Raw genomic sequence first — 20,617 nt, 5'->3', positions numbered from 1 at the left:
ACAGAACAAAAGTACTCGTTATTATCATAAATATTTTATTTGCTGTATACAGAAACATTCTTATTATAAGTATTTGATAACACTCTAATATGAAAAATGGGTTATCACTACCACTGTTAATTATTTCCCTTCTTATGTTAATAAGGCATAATATTAATTAGTATATCAATTTAATAAAAAACATTTAAATTTGTTTCTCAGAGTAATTTACTGTTTCCCAAATATTTAACTTATATTGATGAACGTGACGTGGAATGTACAATAAATAAAAATTTTGAAAATAAAAACTACTCACACATTTTTTCATATGAATATGTAAACAATTTAAAGTCAAATTATAAACATTAAATACTTTTTTTAAATTTACAAGATCGCCTAAAAATAGTGCCATAAACTAGCTCATGTACATTCGGCTTCAGTTTGTTTACTAAATTTGAAATTGTCTATTTGTGACATTTTGTGTGTAAATGTAAATAAAAACATGTCAAACATTTTTCAGTGAGTGGCAAACATGGATAATTATGAAAGGTTTCTAAAGTTAGTCACATATAAACTTTGTAAATATGTCCAAAAATTCAGATATAAAACAGGTCGGATATAAAAAATCAGGATGTGCGGTTTGGTCTACTTTTTTTCGCGGTCACCAAAAGTCATAACCGGTTAACTGAAGATGAGTAATTTCATTCTTCAAATGCCGTTGACTCTGTGTTTGACAAACAATAATCGCTTATTGTGTTATAATCTGCGATAGCTGTGCGACATTCATTTAAAAAGATGAAGTCGTCTGTGGTGGTTCTTTTTGCGATAATTTGTGCTGTAATTTCTGTGAGTGATGCCCAAAGCTGTAAGGATGAGAACAATAATGACGTTGACTGGTTAGTGTAATGATTTTCTCTCACATACATAACACAAATTGAACTTTGATACAAATATTTTCCTTTTTAATTGTTTTCAGGTTTTATATATATAAATTGCCGAAGAATAAGTTCAGCCAGAATCCTTTAATAAGCCAAGGGGTTGGTTACCTATACATCACTCCGCAGACCATCAAGAATGGCTGGACCCTGTCCGCCAAGTCTATCAACGACTCTGCTTCAATACCTGGACTAACTTTATCACTTCTGTACGAGGTGGGTGAATTTGATCTTACTAATTTATGAGAAGGTCACTGCAGACATAAATTGCATATATAAATTGATAATACTGGTACTGGAAGGTGACCGCATTTTATTTTTTTCTAGTATCGATCTGTTAATTTTGTTTTTAAATTTGTTGAATTATTTCAATGTTAGATAAGGTTAGCCAATTTAATATTTTCTATCATGCAATATACAAGGTGTCCGGCGGTAAAGAACACTAACTTCGGTGGGTGATTCCACATAATAGTTTAAAAAAAAAAAAATTATTATTATTGGATAACCAACACCTCTCCCATAGGTCACCCCAAGTGGTTCTCTCCATTTGGTAGACCATTTGACCTCTCCAGCAGGACCCTTCCGACCCATCGCCTTGCACCCCAGTGGGAGGGATGGAGTCATACGTCCGTTAATCCTGGGCCCATTGACCCCGAGATTCTTTCCCACCCCTCATACCTTTTTCCTTCCCAGACCTTCCACTCCTTACTTTCCTGAGAGACCCTCCACACAGCATCCCCTAAGATGACAAGTCTCCTGTGTGGAGCTAATGTAAAAATAAAAAAGACAGCCTAAATTTGAATCTTTAATATTTGCGAATCTTCAATAAAGGTTTGACTTTATTTCATATAATTTATGTTGATTCTGAAATGAACTCCGCCTAGGTAATACGGTAAATCACTGCATTTTTGCCAATCAAAGGTTTAAGGCAGATACTTCCCGACCTTCGTATTCCCCATCTTCTTCCTTTCCCCTCCCTATCAGCCTCACTCCATACCTCAATTGGGGATGCCATAGTCCCACTGCCTACGGATAGTCAGGAGCAGTTGGTTCTCTTGTGCGGTATTCACATATTTATATATATTCTTATTACTTTTATAATTTTTGACAGTATTTATTTTGCAATATTTATTTAATTAATGTATGACATAGATTATGTTTGAATATTAAAAATTTCAACACTGTTAGTGAGCGGACGTGTTTTAACTGCTCCGGTTTGTTTAATCCTTTCAAAAGGTTTCCCTTGCTAAGAGATTGCTGAAAAATGTTCAGCATACATACAGTGTTTTAAATAGTGCTTACCTTCTTCTTTCACGAAATGTGCGTAACTGTTACTGTTTAGCCGGAATTTGCAATTATTATAGCATTTTAAACCGATAAAATTTGGGAAGTGGAGCCAGAGCAAAGATGCTCAATGCAGTTGGAGATTTTATACCTGACCCCTCAAATATCAAGTGGTGTCTTTAGTTCGGGATTTACGGGACCTCTTCAACCAAGGATATCTACATAGAAAACAGATAAGCCATATTTTATTTAAATTTTTTGTTTTTATTTGTTTTCGTTTCAGATGACACATACACTTCACTTTGACTTTGGTTCAAGATTTTGTTTATGAAAGCCTGCGATAAGTGAGCCCTATAAGTCTGAGACAGAGGTATGAAATCGTTGGATCACGACACAATAAAAGAAATTGTAATTTTTTATTTTTTTTTTGGTTTTTATTTAGGTATTAGAGCCAGGAAAGAGTCTAAAAGGGTCGAGAAGATGCACTAAGTGGCATGAATAGCTAAGAAGTGACTAGAAGGGACTAAAATAGACTAGGAGAGATGAGGTGATTTTGCACAAGAGCGGCGCTGTATAAATCGTCCAAATATTATTATTAATAGAGACTAGATATGATGAACTCGCCGAACGTAACAGCGGTGCTGCCCAGGTCTGTTATCTATGTGAGGATATTATTTCAGCACTCTTTATTAGCAGCAGACACATACCTGAACGGATGACGAACCACTTGCTAGCACTGTTGGTGGACGCGGAGGACTCTCTCCCTGCAGCAGCTGGTCCAGTTTCTTCACCACCTAGGATTCTTCCTGCAGAGTCTCCATTTTTCTATCTTCGTCGAACGTCAAAGCGGTGCTGCCAAGGTCTGTTTTCTATGTGAGGATATTGTGTCAGCGCTTTACTAGCAGCAGACACATACCTGAACAGATGACAAACCTCGTCCTGGCACTGTTGGTGGACGCGGTAGTCTCTCTCGATGCAGCAGCAGGTCCAGTTTCTTCACCACCTAGGATTCTTGCTGCAGAGTCTCCATTTTCTATCTTCGTCGAACGTCACAGCGGTGCTGCCAAGGTCTGTTATCTATGTGAGGATATTGTGTCAGCGCTTTAATAGCAGCAGACACATGTCAGCGCTTTATTAGCAGCAGACACATACCTGAACGGATGACGAACCTCGTGCTGGCACTGTTGGTGGACGCGGTAGTCTCTCTCGCTGCGGCAGCTGGTCCAGCCTCTTCACCACCTAGGATTCTTGCTGCAGAGTCTCCATCTTCTGTCTTCTGTCTTCATGTCACCTGTTCCTGTTCTTCATTTTACTTTACTTTACTTCACTTTATTTTGGTAATATATATATATTTTTTTTGTAATACCTGCATCAACTGTAAAGCGCCCCTGAGGTGATAACTCACAAAAGCGGCGCTATAAAAATTGTCCAATAATATTATTTTTATTATTATAAACTGCAGAGATCAAAGTTGAAATTTAAATTATCTGGTTATGGGCATGTTCTAAATACTCACTTTGGTCAAGGTTTATGATGTATGACAATCTCCATCTACTTTATCTAGGTCAATATTATTGAATCAACACTGTACCTACTTAGTAGGACAACATTATTTATCATTGTTATTGCCGTAATAACTTCTAAGGGTACGTATACATTTGTGAACCGAAACGCGAACCGTACCACGAATTAGGGGAAAGGAATAAATCAACTGCATGCGGTGTTTCACGCCATTTGCGGTTGTTTCGTTTCTTTCCCATAAGTTGAAGTTCAGTTCAGCAGTTCGGCCGCGAATGTATACGTAGCATTACATAAAAAATTAAGAAATTTTTTAATTTTTTTTTTTTTTTTTTTTTTTTTTTTTATTTATTCACATTTAAACCCGCTAAACTACTTATGTAGTTTGTCAGCAGGGACATAGAGACAACATTTATACATTCATAAGATACAATTTGAACGGTACATAATTACATAAATTGGTTACATTGCAGAAAAGTTTAAATAGCAGCATAAAAGCCTTATATAATAAGCAAGTAAAAATAAATGTATGAACAAATTAGTATTATCAACATAAAACATAAAAGCCTTATAAAATAAGCAAGTAAAAATAAATGTATGAACAAATTAGTATTATCAACAAGTACATCAATAGTTTCATAAATAGAGGTAGGTAGTCAGGTATTACAAAATAATTGTTTTTCCATTTTCTAAGAATATGAATTCCATTTCAGGGGCATCAGTATAGATCATTATTATCCAATAACCATTTCCTTAGATTATATTTAACATTAGCAGTATACATGTTATTATTTTTAATTGTCATTGGTAATAAGTTAAACATTTTGGGTACTATATAGTTTAAAGTTCTTTCACCATATTTATTAGTACATATCGGAACTACCAGTCCTTCATTTTGAGTGAATCTTGTGTTATGTTTATGGCAAACTCTTTCCCTATACAATGAATCAGACAATATAACATGTTGACTTACAATATTATAAAACAATAATCCTCTGACAGGTAAAATATTCAGAGACTTGTATATTAATTTAATGTTACTTCTGTGTTGATTGTCATATTTATGGATTAACAATTTTATAATGGAGTTTTGTAATGTTTGTATATAGCTTACATTAGTTTTACAAGAATGTCCCCAAGAAGTAATTCCATAACGTATAGTGGATTCAGCCAGAGATAAGTAGATTAACTTTAAAGTACTTATAGGCACGAAATATTTTATTTTATAAATCCTACCCACAATAGCTCGTAGACGTTTACAAACATTAGCAATTTGTACATCCCATTTCATGTAGCAGTCAATAGTAACACCCAAATATACATAACTTTTGACAAAATCAATGGTTTCACATGAACAGGGCTGTGCAACATTTTTATGTATGCAGTCAAATGTGTGTGTATATAATGAAGGAATTACATTACATCTGGCGTGTGGAGATCTGATGTGCATAATTTTAGTTTTTTTGGCGTTTATAAAGAGGCCTGCATCATGCGACCATTTCAGTAGGGCAATAAAATCATGTTGCATAAGGTTCATTGCAGTAACCAGATCTTCGTGCGATATTACGAGCGCCGTATCGTCTGCATATACAAAATGTTTAACAAATGAAAACAATTTTCTCATAATTGAGACATAAATAATATAAAGGGTTGGCCCTAGAATTGACCCCTGTGCAACACCTGTTGAGATATATTTTCTTTTGCTAAATTTTTTAAGAATTTTTACTCTTATTTGTCGATCAGTTAGTAAATTTTTTAATAAAACTAGCAGCTTTCCTCTAATTCCTATTGCCTCCAGTGTTTCTAATAGTTTATTTGTATCAATGGTATCAAATGCCTTAGAGTTATCTATGAATAAAACCAAAACTTGTTTTTTTAGATTTAATTCATAATTTATGTGATTTGAAAATTCCTGAAGCAGCATTTCCGTACTTTTTTTCTTTTGAAATCCATATTGGTTGGGATCCAACAAAGAGAAAGATTCTAGATATTTATTAAGTTTTATGGAAATGTATTTTTCAAGTATTTTTTCTAGTGCTGGCAATATGCTTATTGGCCTATAATTTTGAATATCTGTATGTTTGCCCCCTTTGTAAATTGGCCTAATGATGCTACTTTTTAGTTCATCTGGTATTACTGCTTGCGATAAAATTAAATTGATAAAGTGTGTTATAACAGGCCCTAAAATATTAATATGTGTCTTAATGTCAAACATTCGAATGTTGTCAATCCCTGGTGACTTTGAATTGTTTAATTTGCTAACAATAATATTGATTTCTTGGCAGGTAGCTCTGGGTAGGTACATACTATGTTGCACTTCATTTGGCCTGACGGTCGATGCTAAATAATCACATTTATGTATCATAGAGCTAACACTATTTGTAAAATATTCAACAAACTTATCTGCTACGGTTTCTTCATTATTCGTATTTAACATATATTTCGAGATTATTTCATCACAACTACTTTTGGACTTGCGTCCTAATAATTTATTTATTTCATCCCAAGTTTTTTTTGTATTTCCAAAATAATTTTTGAATTTATTGTTAAAAAAGGTAGACTTACATTTAATAATTTCTTTTGTCACCTTATTTCTGAAAGTTTTATATTCCAATTCAAAGAATTGATTGCTAGGAAAATTCTTCCACCTTCTGTACAATGAATCTTTTTTTTTAATGTTTTCTAAGATATTAGAAGTTATCCAAGGTTTTATTGACAGAGGTCTTTTTTTGGGTTTATAATTCATAACGATTTTACTCTGTTCATACAAATTCTTAAAGTTGTTTTTAATTTTACTATATAGTATATTGCAATCTTGTTCCTCAAGCAAGGAGTGCCACTTAAAATTATGAATGTTTTTGTCGATTTTGTTTTGCGATAAAAACGAAATTCTTTCCCCGTGTTCTGGGGCTTCTTTCCTTGCACTATATTTAATATTAACTGCAGTTAAAAAGTGATCCGCTATAGTAATATTATTACATACACATGAGGAAAGAGAATCGCTTTGTTTACATCCACTGTTTAATCGGACAAATATGTGGTCTAAACAAGTACGAGTAACTTTTCCTGCTAAAACTGCTTCTCTAGTTACGTCACAAATACATTTGATTAAATAATTATCCGACATTATATTTTCATATGCCATAATAATAGGGTTTTGACAATTTAACAAGTCTAGATTAATATCTCCTATAAGTAAAACATTTTCTTTGGGGCTTATAGTATGCAGAATGGCAGATATTTCATTAAGAAATTGTGGTTGGCTAGAGTTGGGGGGGCGGTATATTGCTATGATGTTTAAAATACTCTTGTTTGGAAGTGTCATAGAGCCAAGCACACATTCAAAATGATTTGTTTCTATTGTTTTCTGTTGAAATGTGAATTCATTTCGAACATATAGCAATATACCTCCTCCAGATTTTTTAGTTCGGCAATAGTTGTAACAATTAAATCCAGGAATATTATACAGACAGACAAGATTCGGTGTTATAGCCGTTTCACATAACATTAACACATGAATATGCTTCCAACAAGTATTTAAGTAGACATTCAAAGTATCCCAGTATTTATAAATCGATCTAACATTCAACTGAACAATATTAATATTTTCCATATTGTAGTTGCTATGAAACTTTAGCCAATCACAGAAATTATGAGTATTTTCGTAATCTACCTCGTCATCTTCTTCAATGTAATTAGACGCCATAATCAATAGTTGCAAAGTCCTTGGCAAGGGCAGCCTTGTAGGCCGGGCAGGAGTCCTTGTCTCCAGTCGGATGTGCAGCGGGCTTCCCAAATCTTGTACAGGTGGCGCAGACAGGCTCGGCGGCGGCTTTTGGGCAGTTTATCCGGGCGTGACCTTCGCCTGCGCAGTGTCCACATCTTTGCTGGTCCTTGCAAAACTTGAAGGAATGTCCGATCATTTGGCACTTGGAGCACACTGTAAGTCCAATGAAGTCACGAACACGGCACACATTCCAGTCCACAAAGACTTTCCCCTGCTCCACCAGCACGTGACGAATGTGGGCAGGAACCTCGAAGACCCGGTGGCAAGTTGATCCAGTTCGAGCGCCAGCAAGGTGACTTAGCTTGCAACTTTTTACTGCGAAATCTAGGCCTGCTTTGTCCTGGGCTCCTGCTAAGGCATTTTTTAGGAAGCACTCGTCCGTTAGGTCACGAGGAACGTTGAAGAAAATCACCCTTGGAAGCCGTTTTGTTGGTAATCGAGCGCTTAGAGTGTCCGAGTTTGCTATACATGGGGTTTTCAGTATTTTATCCTGATCTTCTTGTGTTGCAGTATGGATTACAACGCCTTTGTTTCTGATTCTCCTAATACCCGTCACACGGATTCCAAGTTCTGATGGTCGTAATGTATCTTTTAGTAGCTGTTTCGTATCGTCGCTATCTTTTGTAGAATCCAGCTTTGGGAAGATGCATACAGCAGGTTTGGGGGTCCCAACGTTAAGTCCTGAGCGGTTGATTGATGGTATCATCTTCTGTGGGCCATTTTTCACAATATCGGCAAACGATAGGCTTGCTTCCGTGGCATCGGCTACTCTACGCATCACTGGTCCTAGATCTGACTCCAACTGCAATATTTTTTCTAACCTGTGTTGGTTTTCTGCTTTTTCAATCGCGATCTCTCCCTTTGCCACTATTAATTTGGCATTGACTGTTGCCAGATCAGCTTTGAAACCCTCTCGTTCCAATAACAGCTGTGAAACTGATCTGAATACAGCGGATACATATGCGCTTATCCGCAGTTGTTGATCCTTTGAGACTCTTGACTGCTTTTCAGCAAGGACATCTTGGAGTGCTCTTAGACTTGCTTCAGTGTCGTTCAGTATCTGGACTGAGGACACTGGGATTTCACTATCATTTTCAGACACGTCGGAATAGTCCGATGCTCCGTCAGATTCCTCATCTTCAACCACTGGAGAAATCATTCCCGAGGCCTTTTTTTGTGATGGGGACGTCATCTTATCCAGCATTCTTTTTTTACGCCGATGGCAGCATTCATCAGGCATCGGTGGGATGGACATTTCAGTGAGAACAAACACACAATCTTAGGTTGTTTTAAAACTTTCGATAAAAATGTTTAGAATCCGCTAGAATAGTATTATTTTATTACTGTTTTATCAAATAAACTTTTTTGGCACTTAAATTTTCCATATAAATACTGTTTGCACACGAATTCGGAGGTTTTTTTTAGTTTTTTTGCAAGAGCAAAGTGTAAACACGAACTGCTGTCACTGCGATTATTGTTACATGATAATAATTTAATATTTGAAATAAAGACAACTTTTTCCTATTGATTTTCTGACTTGTCCTACTATTTTTCAGCGTGTCATTTTTTGTCAACGTCACTGACGTCATCACAGTCAACAGGTTGTGATGCTTCCAACTCCCTGAACAGGAAATCACTTAAAGTGTGATCTATATCCATTAGAAAGAAAATTTATTTCAAATACCTTTCAACTCCTAGCGCCCAGACAGACCAATGAAATAGTTTATCTGTTCAATTTGTGAAGCGGGTATGGGTACCGCCGCCCCCGGAACCATTTATTGGATAACCAACGCTTCTACCATAGGTCACCTCAAGTGTTTCGCTAAGTTTGGTGACTTAGCAGACGTGCCCGGGTCCATGGGGTGAGGTTTGTCGAGATCTTGGGGGCAGATGTGGGCCGGTTTGGGAGAGGCCTGTTAAGGGAGATCCTTGAATTTTTTATTTCCCTAAACGACCCTCCACACAGCATCCCCAAAGAGATGAAGCTAATTTAAAAAATGAAGAATTTTGAGATTTGAAAATATCAGTTTACGTTTTCAGTGTTCCAACCTAACTTATCATCATGTGTCTACATCCCAGGGTGGGATTTCCTCTTCCACAAATGCTCCCTCGCTGCGCTCCCTCTGCATTTGCCTCCAGTCCTCAGTCCTGTTCCAACCTAACTAATCATGTCTTTTTAAAATCACCACACTTCGATATGGTAACCTTCTATTTGCTTTTTGATTACTACATACCGTATGTTATGTTTCTAGAAAGATGCCGATCACCTGGCCGTGATATACAACGATCAGCCGTTTGTACTTAAGGCTGATGAAGAAGCCACCACCAAGGCTCCCAAGAAACCCAAACTGCAGAAAAGCAAGTCCGTCAGAAGGAGTGTCCAGAGGCAGATCTCCACACCGGAGGAGAAGAGGAGGAAAAAGCTGAGAAAAGATGGAGATGGACACACAAAGGGAGTCGTTATTGGAGACGGTGCTAGTGGAATATGGTTGGTACACTCGGTACCTAAGTTCCCCCCTCTTCCGGGTAAATAAAAAGGACTATTATTTAATTAACCTATCCCGGGTATTTATAACAATAGGCTCACACTCGATAACAAATTATTATAAGCAATAATTAGTCGTCTGAAATATCAACACAAATTGAAAATATTTTCCGAGTAAAAATAAATGCCGCCGCGATATTTCAGGCGACTAATGATTGCTTATAATAATTTTTTAACCTTTGTGCTATGCATAAAACCTTGTCTTATCAACATTGGTTTATCATTAAAAATATAAGGCACACACTTTTTTCATCTTCTCATACTCACTCTTCTGTTCTTCTGTCTCTTGACTTGACCCAACTTAAGTATTTGATTCACTTGGTCGTGTTATACAGGGTTTTCCAATAAGAGGTGTTATTTTGAATAGCCCGCTATTTCGGTAGATGTTTCTTTTGAAGCTGTCATTTTTTGACATTTGACAAGTAGAAACTACGCCATTAATAAAAATGGAACGATACACGCTTCAACAACGCATTGAAATTATTAAAATTCACTTGAGTGAATCAAATGCAAATCATCTTGAGTGATGAGGCCCATTTCCACCTCGGTGGCTTCGTCAACAAAATTGTCGCATCTGGGGCTCGGAAAACCCAAGAGTTATTGTTGAAAAGCCTATCTATCCTCAACGTGTGACTGTTTGGTGCGGTTTATGGTCCGGTGGAGTCATTGGACCTTACTTTTTCGAAAATGAGGCTGGAGCAACAGTTACGGTGAATGGATTGCGCTATCAAGAGTTGATTAATGATTTTTTTTGGCCGGAATTGGATGGTATTGATCTGGACAACGTTTACTTTCAACAAGACGGCGCTACGTGCCACACAAACAACAAAACCATTGATCTTTTACGATTGAATATCAAAATAACACCTCTTATTGGAAACCCTGTATTTGTGCTACATGAAAGTACATATTCTAATATACATATTATATCCTATTCCGGACATTTAAAGCAAACTTGAAGTGAAACAACACCAAACTGGGCTACACAAATGTTACTTTATTATTATAACTAGCTGTACCCCGCCACACGTTTCTGTGGCTCAGTATGTCTGTGCAGATAGAAAAACAATAGCGCCTTTTGCTTTTACGTCTAACTGATGGCGCTGTTTTCAAAAAAATCTGTCACAGATGACATCTATATAATGTATGTATACATATAAAACACATGCGTATTTGGATGCAATGTCGTGTCAAAATTTAAAAGCAATCTGTGAAGAACTTTAAGAGATTTTAGATTTTGATCAAATGAACATTTACATATTTATTTATGTAGATTTTTTACTTTTGTGTCTGTTGCTTAATTTACATATATTATTTGTGTTGCTTTATTTAATAAAGTGACTATAAAATTAAGTCCACGGAATTCGAAATAATATTAACATAATTATTGTAAGGTTGACCGTTTTGACCTCACTTAGAAAATATATAATAACCCGTGTTGAGGTGCAAAAATAAAACAAATGTTCTTCTACTTAGGAATATTACTGTAATATGCTTCATTATTGTTGTTTAATTTTCCTCGATTAATTCGTAGTTACAAAACAAATCAATATTTTTTTTTTTTTTTCTATATCACATTACATGGTAGGTACTGTTATAGTTTTCATTGAAATAAGCGTCACACTATAATTATTTACATTTGGTACATATAAAATTAAATAACTTTTTTATAAAAACATTTGAGTGGTTAATTTTATGTCACATTTATTGCACCTATTTAAACTATATAAATGTGTATAAGTCAAACTTGGTAATAACGATCACGGCAATAGTGTGTTTACGACTATAGTAAGCAATTACAAAACGATATTTTAGTTCAGACTTATCTTCATATAATTTTTGGCTGTTATAACGATGTCGATTCACTGATATACCATGCAAATAATTTTGTCAACCCAATTTCTGAATACATAAATGGGTCATTGGGTCTGAAAAAAACGAATAATTGGGAAGTATTCTCGAAGTAAGTAGTAACAAACAAAGGGGCGGCATAGCGCAACGGATCGCTGCCCGGCGCACAACAACGGTGGCTGGAGGGAATTTCCTATCCCCTTAGGGACGGATTCATATTTTGGTACTACTTAGTACACAGTTCCAAGCGCTAAGGTACCTAGGCTGTCATAGAACCTACTGGACACTTCGGCCATTGCCTAGAGGTCAAGGACGGTACCTGAAATCACCATTACCGCACTGTTACACGTTGCTACAGCCATTGGACGACCGCTAGAATCTTCAGCGTTACGGGCGGCAACATATTGTAGCGATAGTAACTAGAAGGTTCGGGAACGTTCTTAGGTGCAACTTGAATCACATTGGAACCTACTAACAAACACCGTAGGTACTGCCCATCTACCTACCCACTGGATGATTCTCGATGCATTCGCACCTTATATAAGCGACAGCGGGAAGGTACTCAGGCAGTCTACTACTGACATATTTTTAATGCGCTAATCAAAACAACTTAATCCTTTCGCGCCGCGATTACTTCAATAATCCTTGATATGTCTGTTGTGATTAATTACTTGTGTGATATATAAAATATTGTTAAAATCTATTCACAGCTGTTTTATCCTGGCAACAGAATAAATCTATTATAAAATATTACATAGTTTAATTTTAACTCCGAACACATCTTCAACCTTCGCAACAGTTGCTTGATTGTTTTGAAGAGGAAATTGAAAAGCGTGAAAGCAAAATCTTTAAAACAATCATAGATAATAAATTTGATTAATATAAGTGTATTTTTCTAATTTATTTTTTAATAGGTAATACCTACCCGTATTTTGAAAATATGCTGTACTTTTGCGAATATATTGATAGTAGAGGCAGTTAGGTAGGTACATATGACTTATTTTGGGTAAAAAAATTAATGGCCATAACAAGCAAATTTAGTAGGTCCCGTTATAACCAAGTTTTACTATATTAAAAAAAAATTTGTATTATGTTTGTGGAGTCAAAAAAAAAAAAACATTGATCAAAGCAGTGGCGGCTGGCCCTTAAAAAATTTGGGTGGTGTGCTAAAAATCTTGGACACATCTACAAAAACAAATTTAATTATCCGCCTGAATAGCTAAAAAGTCCCATTTCGGTTTCGAAATGCAAAGCAAGTTTTTGCTTCAGTCAAAATAACATCCAGTACATATATCATTTTAAATGATTTTTACGGTATCTTTGAAAACAGTAACAGACTCTAGGTGCTGTTTCATAGTCATGTTCAGTTTCACAATGAAATATTCCTGGATTTGCAACTTCCTTTGTATCTTCGTGCCCACGCAAGGCTAATTCAAATGCCCCGCACAGAATTTAATTCAAAGTCAATTTTCTGATAAAATATAATGATTTTTTCCAAAAGTCCATTTTGTTGTTTTATGTGAGTTACCACGGCAGTATTGTTTATGTTGGCAGACTGCTGTGGTTGGTCGATGCTGAGCGGAACATTGGCTGAAAGTAGATGTTAAATTGGAAATACAATATCAAAAAAAATACGACACAAACGTGTTCCCGTTAACATGCTACCGAACAAACCATTCCATTCTTACGCGGTGGTGAAAGTTGGAACGCTGCCCGCCATAAGGTAATATGCAAAGCAATATACCTACCTACGGTTTCGACTGTTCACAGAATATGCAAACAAAGTAGTAAAATTCTGGACCGCAATTCAAAACGAACATAGATACAGTCGCTCTGCAAGTTACGAAATATACAAAAAATTTGAATAATTTCTTACAGCATAAGTAATTTTTTAAATTGCAGAGAAGAATTCTGTGAATATTGTAAATTATTACTACCCGGAGACAGCACGAAGATATGGCCAGAGCTTCCTCTGCATGTCCCTGAAGGCGGCCACCCTCGACCAAGTCGGCCAGCAGCTATGCTACAACGAGCCCAAGATCCTCTACTCCCAAGTTTCTAACAACTGGAAAGCTAATGTTCCGAGGATTGTGGATGTCATTGATCATAAAACAGTGTCCGAAGCACCCTGGTGAGTAAACAATAAAATTTTTATTTAGCTCTTTAATCCTTTGGAGTGATCACTTTCCTCTTTCCGTCTCCTTCCCCTCACCATTTCTTTCACCCTCACAACATACTCCAATTTTGGGATGCCTCGGTCCCACTGTTTCTGAAAATAAAATATTTGTACTTTGTGGATAATGAAGAACACATAAATGGAATTATTTAAAAACTCTTTTAATGGTTAATTTTTGTGCAATGTATCAATGCAGAGTTAATGGAAATGTTTGAATCTGTTGTTGAAGTAATCTAATGCTGTTTTGAATTAATTACTGAAGATGACAGTACTGTGCCTAAAACATGTAATTTGAAAAACATTGGTCAAATATTGCCTAGTGGTTTTTTTTTCAACAAACCTATACCAAGGACTGCCAGAAATTTGAGATCTTTGATAGGGTATCTTTTTCGTTCAGGCATGAAACTATAATTTATTATCATTCGATTAATTACTTTCTATATTATATTCATTCAAATTAGTTTCAATCGATTTAGATTCGAAGTTTTGAATAAATTTTTGAGTAATTCTTTTAGAATCAAAATGTTGTAGAAATTAAAAAATGAATACATACATATCTCCGTCACTGTTTATCGCATTTTCTTAGTACATATCATTCTATGACACAGAAATGTACAGGTATATCATTTTTAAAAGATTCTTGCTTGTGTAGTGGTGTACTGGATGTATAAAAAAAATTAAATTTAATAATAATTTTGTTTTTGTTGGGAAGCTGAAGAATGAAACAAAAATCATAAAACGAACATTGTCAAATTGAATTGTGAGTCTAGATGTAAACGGAATCGATAAGCGTCGCTACGCAGCCAGTGTCTTTGGGCTTAGGCGGGGTAAGATGGGACTGCGGGCGGGTGTGTCAGACTCGTTCGATAAACGTTTTTGAAACTTTCAATACTATCGTGTGCACAAATACATTCAAACACACCTTCTTTAAAATGATTTGACTATACCTTTGCTTGCGTCAATCTCTGTCACAATTATTATAATATGTTAATAAGATGAAGTCAGAAATTAAAAACATTCCTACATTATAGAATCTTCTACTAATTTCCACAATGTCTTTATTTTCATTTTCCATTAGTATTCTTATTATCCACTCTAGCGATTGTGTTATTAATTGAAATAAGAGTCCAGCGACTGGGATTTCTGAGTATTTGGAAATTTCCCACCCTCATTAAAAAAATTATATCTTTAAATTTTAATATGGAGACATATAAACTGATTACAGCGCTATGTAGCCAATGAATCCACCTATATTCTACCGTTTATCCCTTACTTTTAGGATTAATGAAAAATCTTAAACTTTATAACCGCGTAATTCTGCGTGTTAAAAAATTGATATATGTGTGCTTATCGTGGTGTATAAATGAAAGATCTCTCCAACTCAGGTATAGTGTTTATTGATAAGTTGAAAGCTGATTTACAATCACAATATTTCACATTTATTTATGCACAAATACTATGGAATGTTCGCGAAACTAGGTCGTAGTACTCGTAGGTAGCAGCTGTTGACAATAGTAAATACTGAATACTAATGATATGCTCGCTGCGTCGGGCTTATTTATATTGTTCGGCCGGTGGCAACAGCAGGTAGTTAAATGGCAATTAAATCCTAGGCACTCGCACAGTCTGTGTGTTTCAGGAACCTTCGACAGCGCGGCAATTATGCATAGGCGGTAGACTCGAACCTTCTGGCGAGTTCTCGTATTGTGAAAGACGGCCTGTGACGTATTGTCGCCTGGTAGACAAGTAGATGCTTGTTTTGTTTACGATTCCGGCTGAGTAGCTCAGAAGTAGGTACTAAGTAGGTCGAGCGGTTTATTATTAATTATTCAATGGATTCTTTTCGACGCTACATATGTATGTGGTACTTATTCGGGTCAATATTTTTTCTATTTCTGTTTGCTGTCTATGGCCTACTCGATAATCATAGATATAAATAATATACATTAGAAGACTCAATTTTTTATCATAAACAGCTGTTTGCAAGTTTTGTATGAAAAATATAGAATAGAATTTGAGTTCGCGGACTGTCAAAATTTATGCACTAAATTAGAATATTTAATACATTTGTTATTAGTAGAAGGCATTATCTCAGCCTTCTACTAATGCAAACTGCAGATCGCGGGAAGATTGGAAATGAAATTTAAAATGATTTACGAAAGGTAAATAAATTAGGCACTTTATGGCAAGTGATCGCTCAACACGTTTTGCAAACTTGCCATAATATGCCAAAAATCGTTCAAGTGGCTAAGCTGGAGTTTACAAATGTACCTGACATAGGTATTATTTTGTATAATATAATAATATATATGTATATACGTAGATGAATCGGTAATACATATTTGCAGTTCCATACCTGATGTACGTTTATGTTTTTTTTCAGGTCTAGTGTAGCTAACATTACAACCAAGAAAGGAATGAAGTTTCTTTCCTTTGCCAAAAGTGGAAACTTCAAGGATGATATTTATGAAGGACTTGTGGCCAAGTCTCTGAAGTCGGACCTGTACGTTGAATCCTGGATTAATGGAGCTGGTGTATTGGAGTCCAACTGTTCTTATCAATACAAGTAAAACTTTTTTTACATTAGCTCCTCCCTCAGGAAAAAAAAATTCCCTCAGGGCCTATGTGATCTTTGGGGAAGTTGTGAAATTACCTACTTATCTAAAATTCCTTCCTACTCGTAAGAGGTCTGTGGTGTACTGTAGTAACTTAGATTGTAGTGTACTGTTAATTCTCTTCTTAATTAGCAATACACTTGATGATCGGGAGATTTCAATAAGTATTTAAATTCGTCTGAGATTACGAGAATGTTTATTATTGTGACATATTTACAATGAATATCTAACTGGACTGGCATATGTTCTCTTGGATGCTCTGAGTTATTCTCGAGCAGGAGGAAACGCTGACTGAAATGCTCGCCTGTAGATCGGCTCACACCGGCTACTCTCATAACCATTCGGGTATTAGACCCTAACATCCAACATGTTGTATCTGTCGGGTGGTATTACTACTGTCACCTATGGAGACACCTTAAATTTATTGAATGTATAATTGTATTGAAACTACATATATTTACCAACACTACAAGGTCCAAGGTAAAAAAGTATTACATCTTCAATAGAAATGCTGTACCTGCACAGTTATCGTCATTATTTTAAATATCGAGTGAAAGTTTGGTTAGGTTTGTGATAAAAAAAAACTCTTGTCCTAAAGGTTATGGAATAAAATCTATGAAAGTATGTACCAAGGTGAGGTTGATGCAATGACGAGGTTGTGCTATTGCAAGATAAGTGTAATAAGTCAGATTGAAAGGGACGCTCAGATGGTTTGGGCATGTAGAGCAAACGAATAAAGAAAAGAGTGTAATGAAAATATAGGATTTAATTATTGAAGACAACATTAGCGATTCTGAAACAAAAAAATCAGAAAAAAATTTGGGCGCATCTGAGACTTGAACCCAGGACCTTCACCTTACCAGGGAGCTGCTCTACCAACTGCGCTAATACGTCCCTATTTCCTTGGGTCATACTTAACTCTATCATACTTCGAATAAGAATTACCAATAATATATTCATTTTCATAACGCAATTTGAGGTTTTACTCATTAAGTTGTTCCAAAAAATAGAGAATATATGACTTGAATGTGAATGATAGAAGAAGTCAGAGGAAGACATGGCACAATCAGGTAAACCAAATACTTGAGCCGGGCCATGTCAAGAGTCAGAATAATAGAAGGGTATGTATGAGACCGAAGAATGAAGCAGTGTGTGCAAAGCCGAGTTGATTGGCAATCAGTCCTCTCTGCCTACTCCTACGGAGAAACGGTGTGATGGTTATTTAAATAGTTAAGGCAGGTACGACCAAAACTTTTGCAAAATATTTTGGCGCATTACAAGATCCAGTTGGAGTCGAATTTTTAAATTAGTCTCGTTAATCAGTGATAATAAATTCTTTTATACAGGGTGAACAATGTGGAGAAGGTGGCCTTTGCTGAAAAGGGAATAGCCTTCTCCTCTCACGCCGACCACTCCAAGTGGGCTGTCTCTGCACCACCCGGTAACAGGAAGAAAGGGACACAGATTTGGGTCTGTGTTGGAGACATAAACAGAGCTGTAAGTTGCTTTTCGAATATGCATTTATCTTGAGTTAGAACTTGCTTGCAAACTTCTTAAATATTTAAACATTTTGCCTATTTCTACTGCAATATTATCATTATGAAGTGGCCTTATTTCACAACTTTGTTGACACGGTTCCATGATAACTCAACACAATGACAATTCAACACACCTTTAAAAAGTGATATAAAGTCATTAGAAAAGATGAAAAAAAAAAAAATTAAACCTAACCTAACCTAACCAACATAACCCAGTTAATAATTTTTTTGTTTCATCACTTTCCATAACTTTATATAACTTTTTAAAGATGTGATTATCATTTTGATGATTTATCCGGTCACCGTTCACACATATATGATTTTTTTTGTAGCTACATTTTCTAATGCATTTTAAATGTCTTATCCTATGTCTTCCATTTGAATGGAATTAATAAATTGTTATACATATAAATTCGATTAAAATAGGGTTTTGCTCACCGTGCCACGATGCACGGTTGTAAGTAATAGCCGACTGTAATGGACGTATCTTGCGTTTTATGCGTGGCCAATTTTTTTTCCACTTTTTCAGCACTAATACATAATATGTCCTTATTTTATTAGCAATATTTTACATTAGTAATAAATGTAAACTATTCATGCTAAACACTACCCTTTGTACTGAGTACACAGCAATGGAACTCTAGGGATTTTTTAGCATCGTAAGGAAAGGTTTAAATGTAATAATATGGCTTGAGCTTGTTGATTAATTAATGTAACTTTTAGGAAACCCAAGAATTGAGGGGCGGTGGAACAGTATGCACTCAGAACTACAACCTGTGGACCCATTATTCTGCGGCCATCAATGAAATTGAGCCTTGCAAGAAGCCGCCAAAGAACGGATGAAACGGATCTCTAATCTAATCTAGTCCAATTTTTTTGCAATTACGTGTATTTACGTATATTATTTTGTTAATGTGTCATTTTATATATCTGTTAAATTTTATGTGATCAGCGCAAAAGTCACAACAGCCCAATACCAATGGAACTTTGGCATTCCCAAAATGTGATAAAAACTTCACACGGGAGGCCATGGTGAAATCATTTCACTCAGGGCCTGTCATATTTGACGATGCTGTATGGGTGTTATAAGGCTGAAGGAAGTGAAAGAAAAAATGTTGGGATGTATGTACCAAGCTAGAATGGTTGAATGTTGGTCTCGCCCATCATCAGGATGATAGAGTGATTTTCCACTCTAAATCGAGGTGCAAAAATACTTGACAACTGTTGCACTAAACTATTATGTATATCAAATGTTTGTAAAAGCCCCTATTAAATAAATAAATAACTAACATATTTTTTATACACAAAATAATGATGTAAGAATTATATTTTGCAATTAAGGCCCAGTTGTTTCGCATAAATTCAAATGTAACATTGTTATCAAATGGCCCATCATGTTGTTAAGCTCGTCCTCTTATTACAATTTGATAGAAAGCTGAAACGCACCTACAATCGGCGTTTAACAGGGACCTTTTAAATGTAAAAAAAAACAAAATAGCGCTGAATGGTCACTTGATGACAATGTTACTTTTGAATTTATGTGAAACAAGTAAGCCAAAATGTAAGGATTTTTCAATAATGACATTTGAATATTTAAAAACATATTTTATTTCTCGATAAGTTTATAAAAAATACAAATATTCTATGGTACAGTTTTGTTTCTTGACAAATGTTTTAAAACTTCATCTCTGAATAAATTATAAAAGGGTATATAAATATATATATTATATAATCAAGTGGTTTGGTAAACAAAATTGAATATAACAATCTTTTAAACAAAAATATAGTTAATATTGTATCCATGTGTAGTTTTAATTTTAAAACTTTGCCGTATTTTTTACTGTAGATAATAATTAATTAGTGAGAATCGTGTATACATTTACAAAGCGTGTTTATATACAATGATTTAAATATAACTTTTAACGAAGAAAATTAGTAAACAGACTTGTCACCTCATATTTTAAAGGAGTAAAATTTTATGGCCATATTCAGTAAATTCGAAACAACAAAATAAAAACTAACATGTTATTTTTATTGTTCGATTTTAAGATTAATCAACTTTAGAACAAATTAATTCCTCTTGTCAACGATTTTGTCCAATTTTTTTTAAATAAATTTTTATGTTTTTGCATTTTTTTGTTTGTTTTTTTGTTTTTTATTACTTAGAATATTATACAACTTTAAAAAAATCTGATAGAACTCAAGAGAATAATAAAGGTTTTGGTTGAGGGTTTGTGCTTCAATAATTTATTTTCAACTAGCTGTACCCCGCCACGTGTTGCTGTGGCTCAATCTGTCTGTGCGGATAACAATAGCGCATGTTGCTTTTACGTCCAACAGATGGTTCTCTTTTTAAAAAAAACATGTGTTTACCTGGAACAGGTCACTA

General features: G+C 35.2%; 1 protein-coding gene across 1 annotated transcript; it reads left to right on the top strand.

Annotated features, from left to right (window-relative positions):
• Positions 1-434: 434 nt before the first annotated feature.
• DNaseII (deoxyribonuclease II) lies at positions 435-19,080 on the top strand. Its single transcript, XM_089642369.1, has 7 exons — positions 435-875; positions 956-1,130; positions 9,756-10,029; positions 13,802-14,030; positions 16,459-16,641; positions 18,037-18,187; positions 18,952-19,080. Exons 1-7 carry the CDS (start codon positions 775-777, stop codon positions 19,069-19,071), a joined length of 1,233 nt encoding a protein of 410 aa, XP_089498495.1. The 5' UTR covers positions 435-774; the 3' UTR covers positions 19,072-19,080.
• Positions 19,081-20,617: the final 1,537 nt, after the last annotated feature.

Source organism: Hesperophylax consimilis, chromosome 18, assembly GCF_061612785.1.
Source record: "Hesperophylax consimilis isolate HC1 chromosome 18, BYU_Hcon_1.0, whole genome shotgun sequence".
NCBI lineage: Eukaryota > Metazoa > Arthropoda > Insecta > Trichoptera > Limnephilidae > Hesperophylax > Hesperophylax consimilis.
This window is presented reverse-complemented; position numbering and strand designations above follow the sequence as displayed.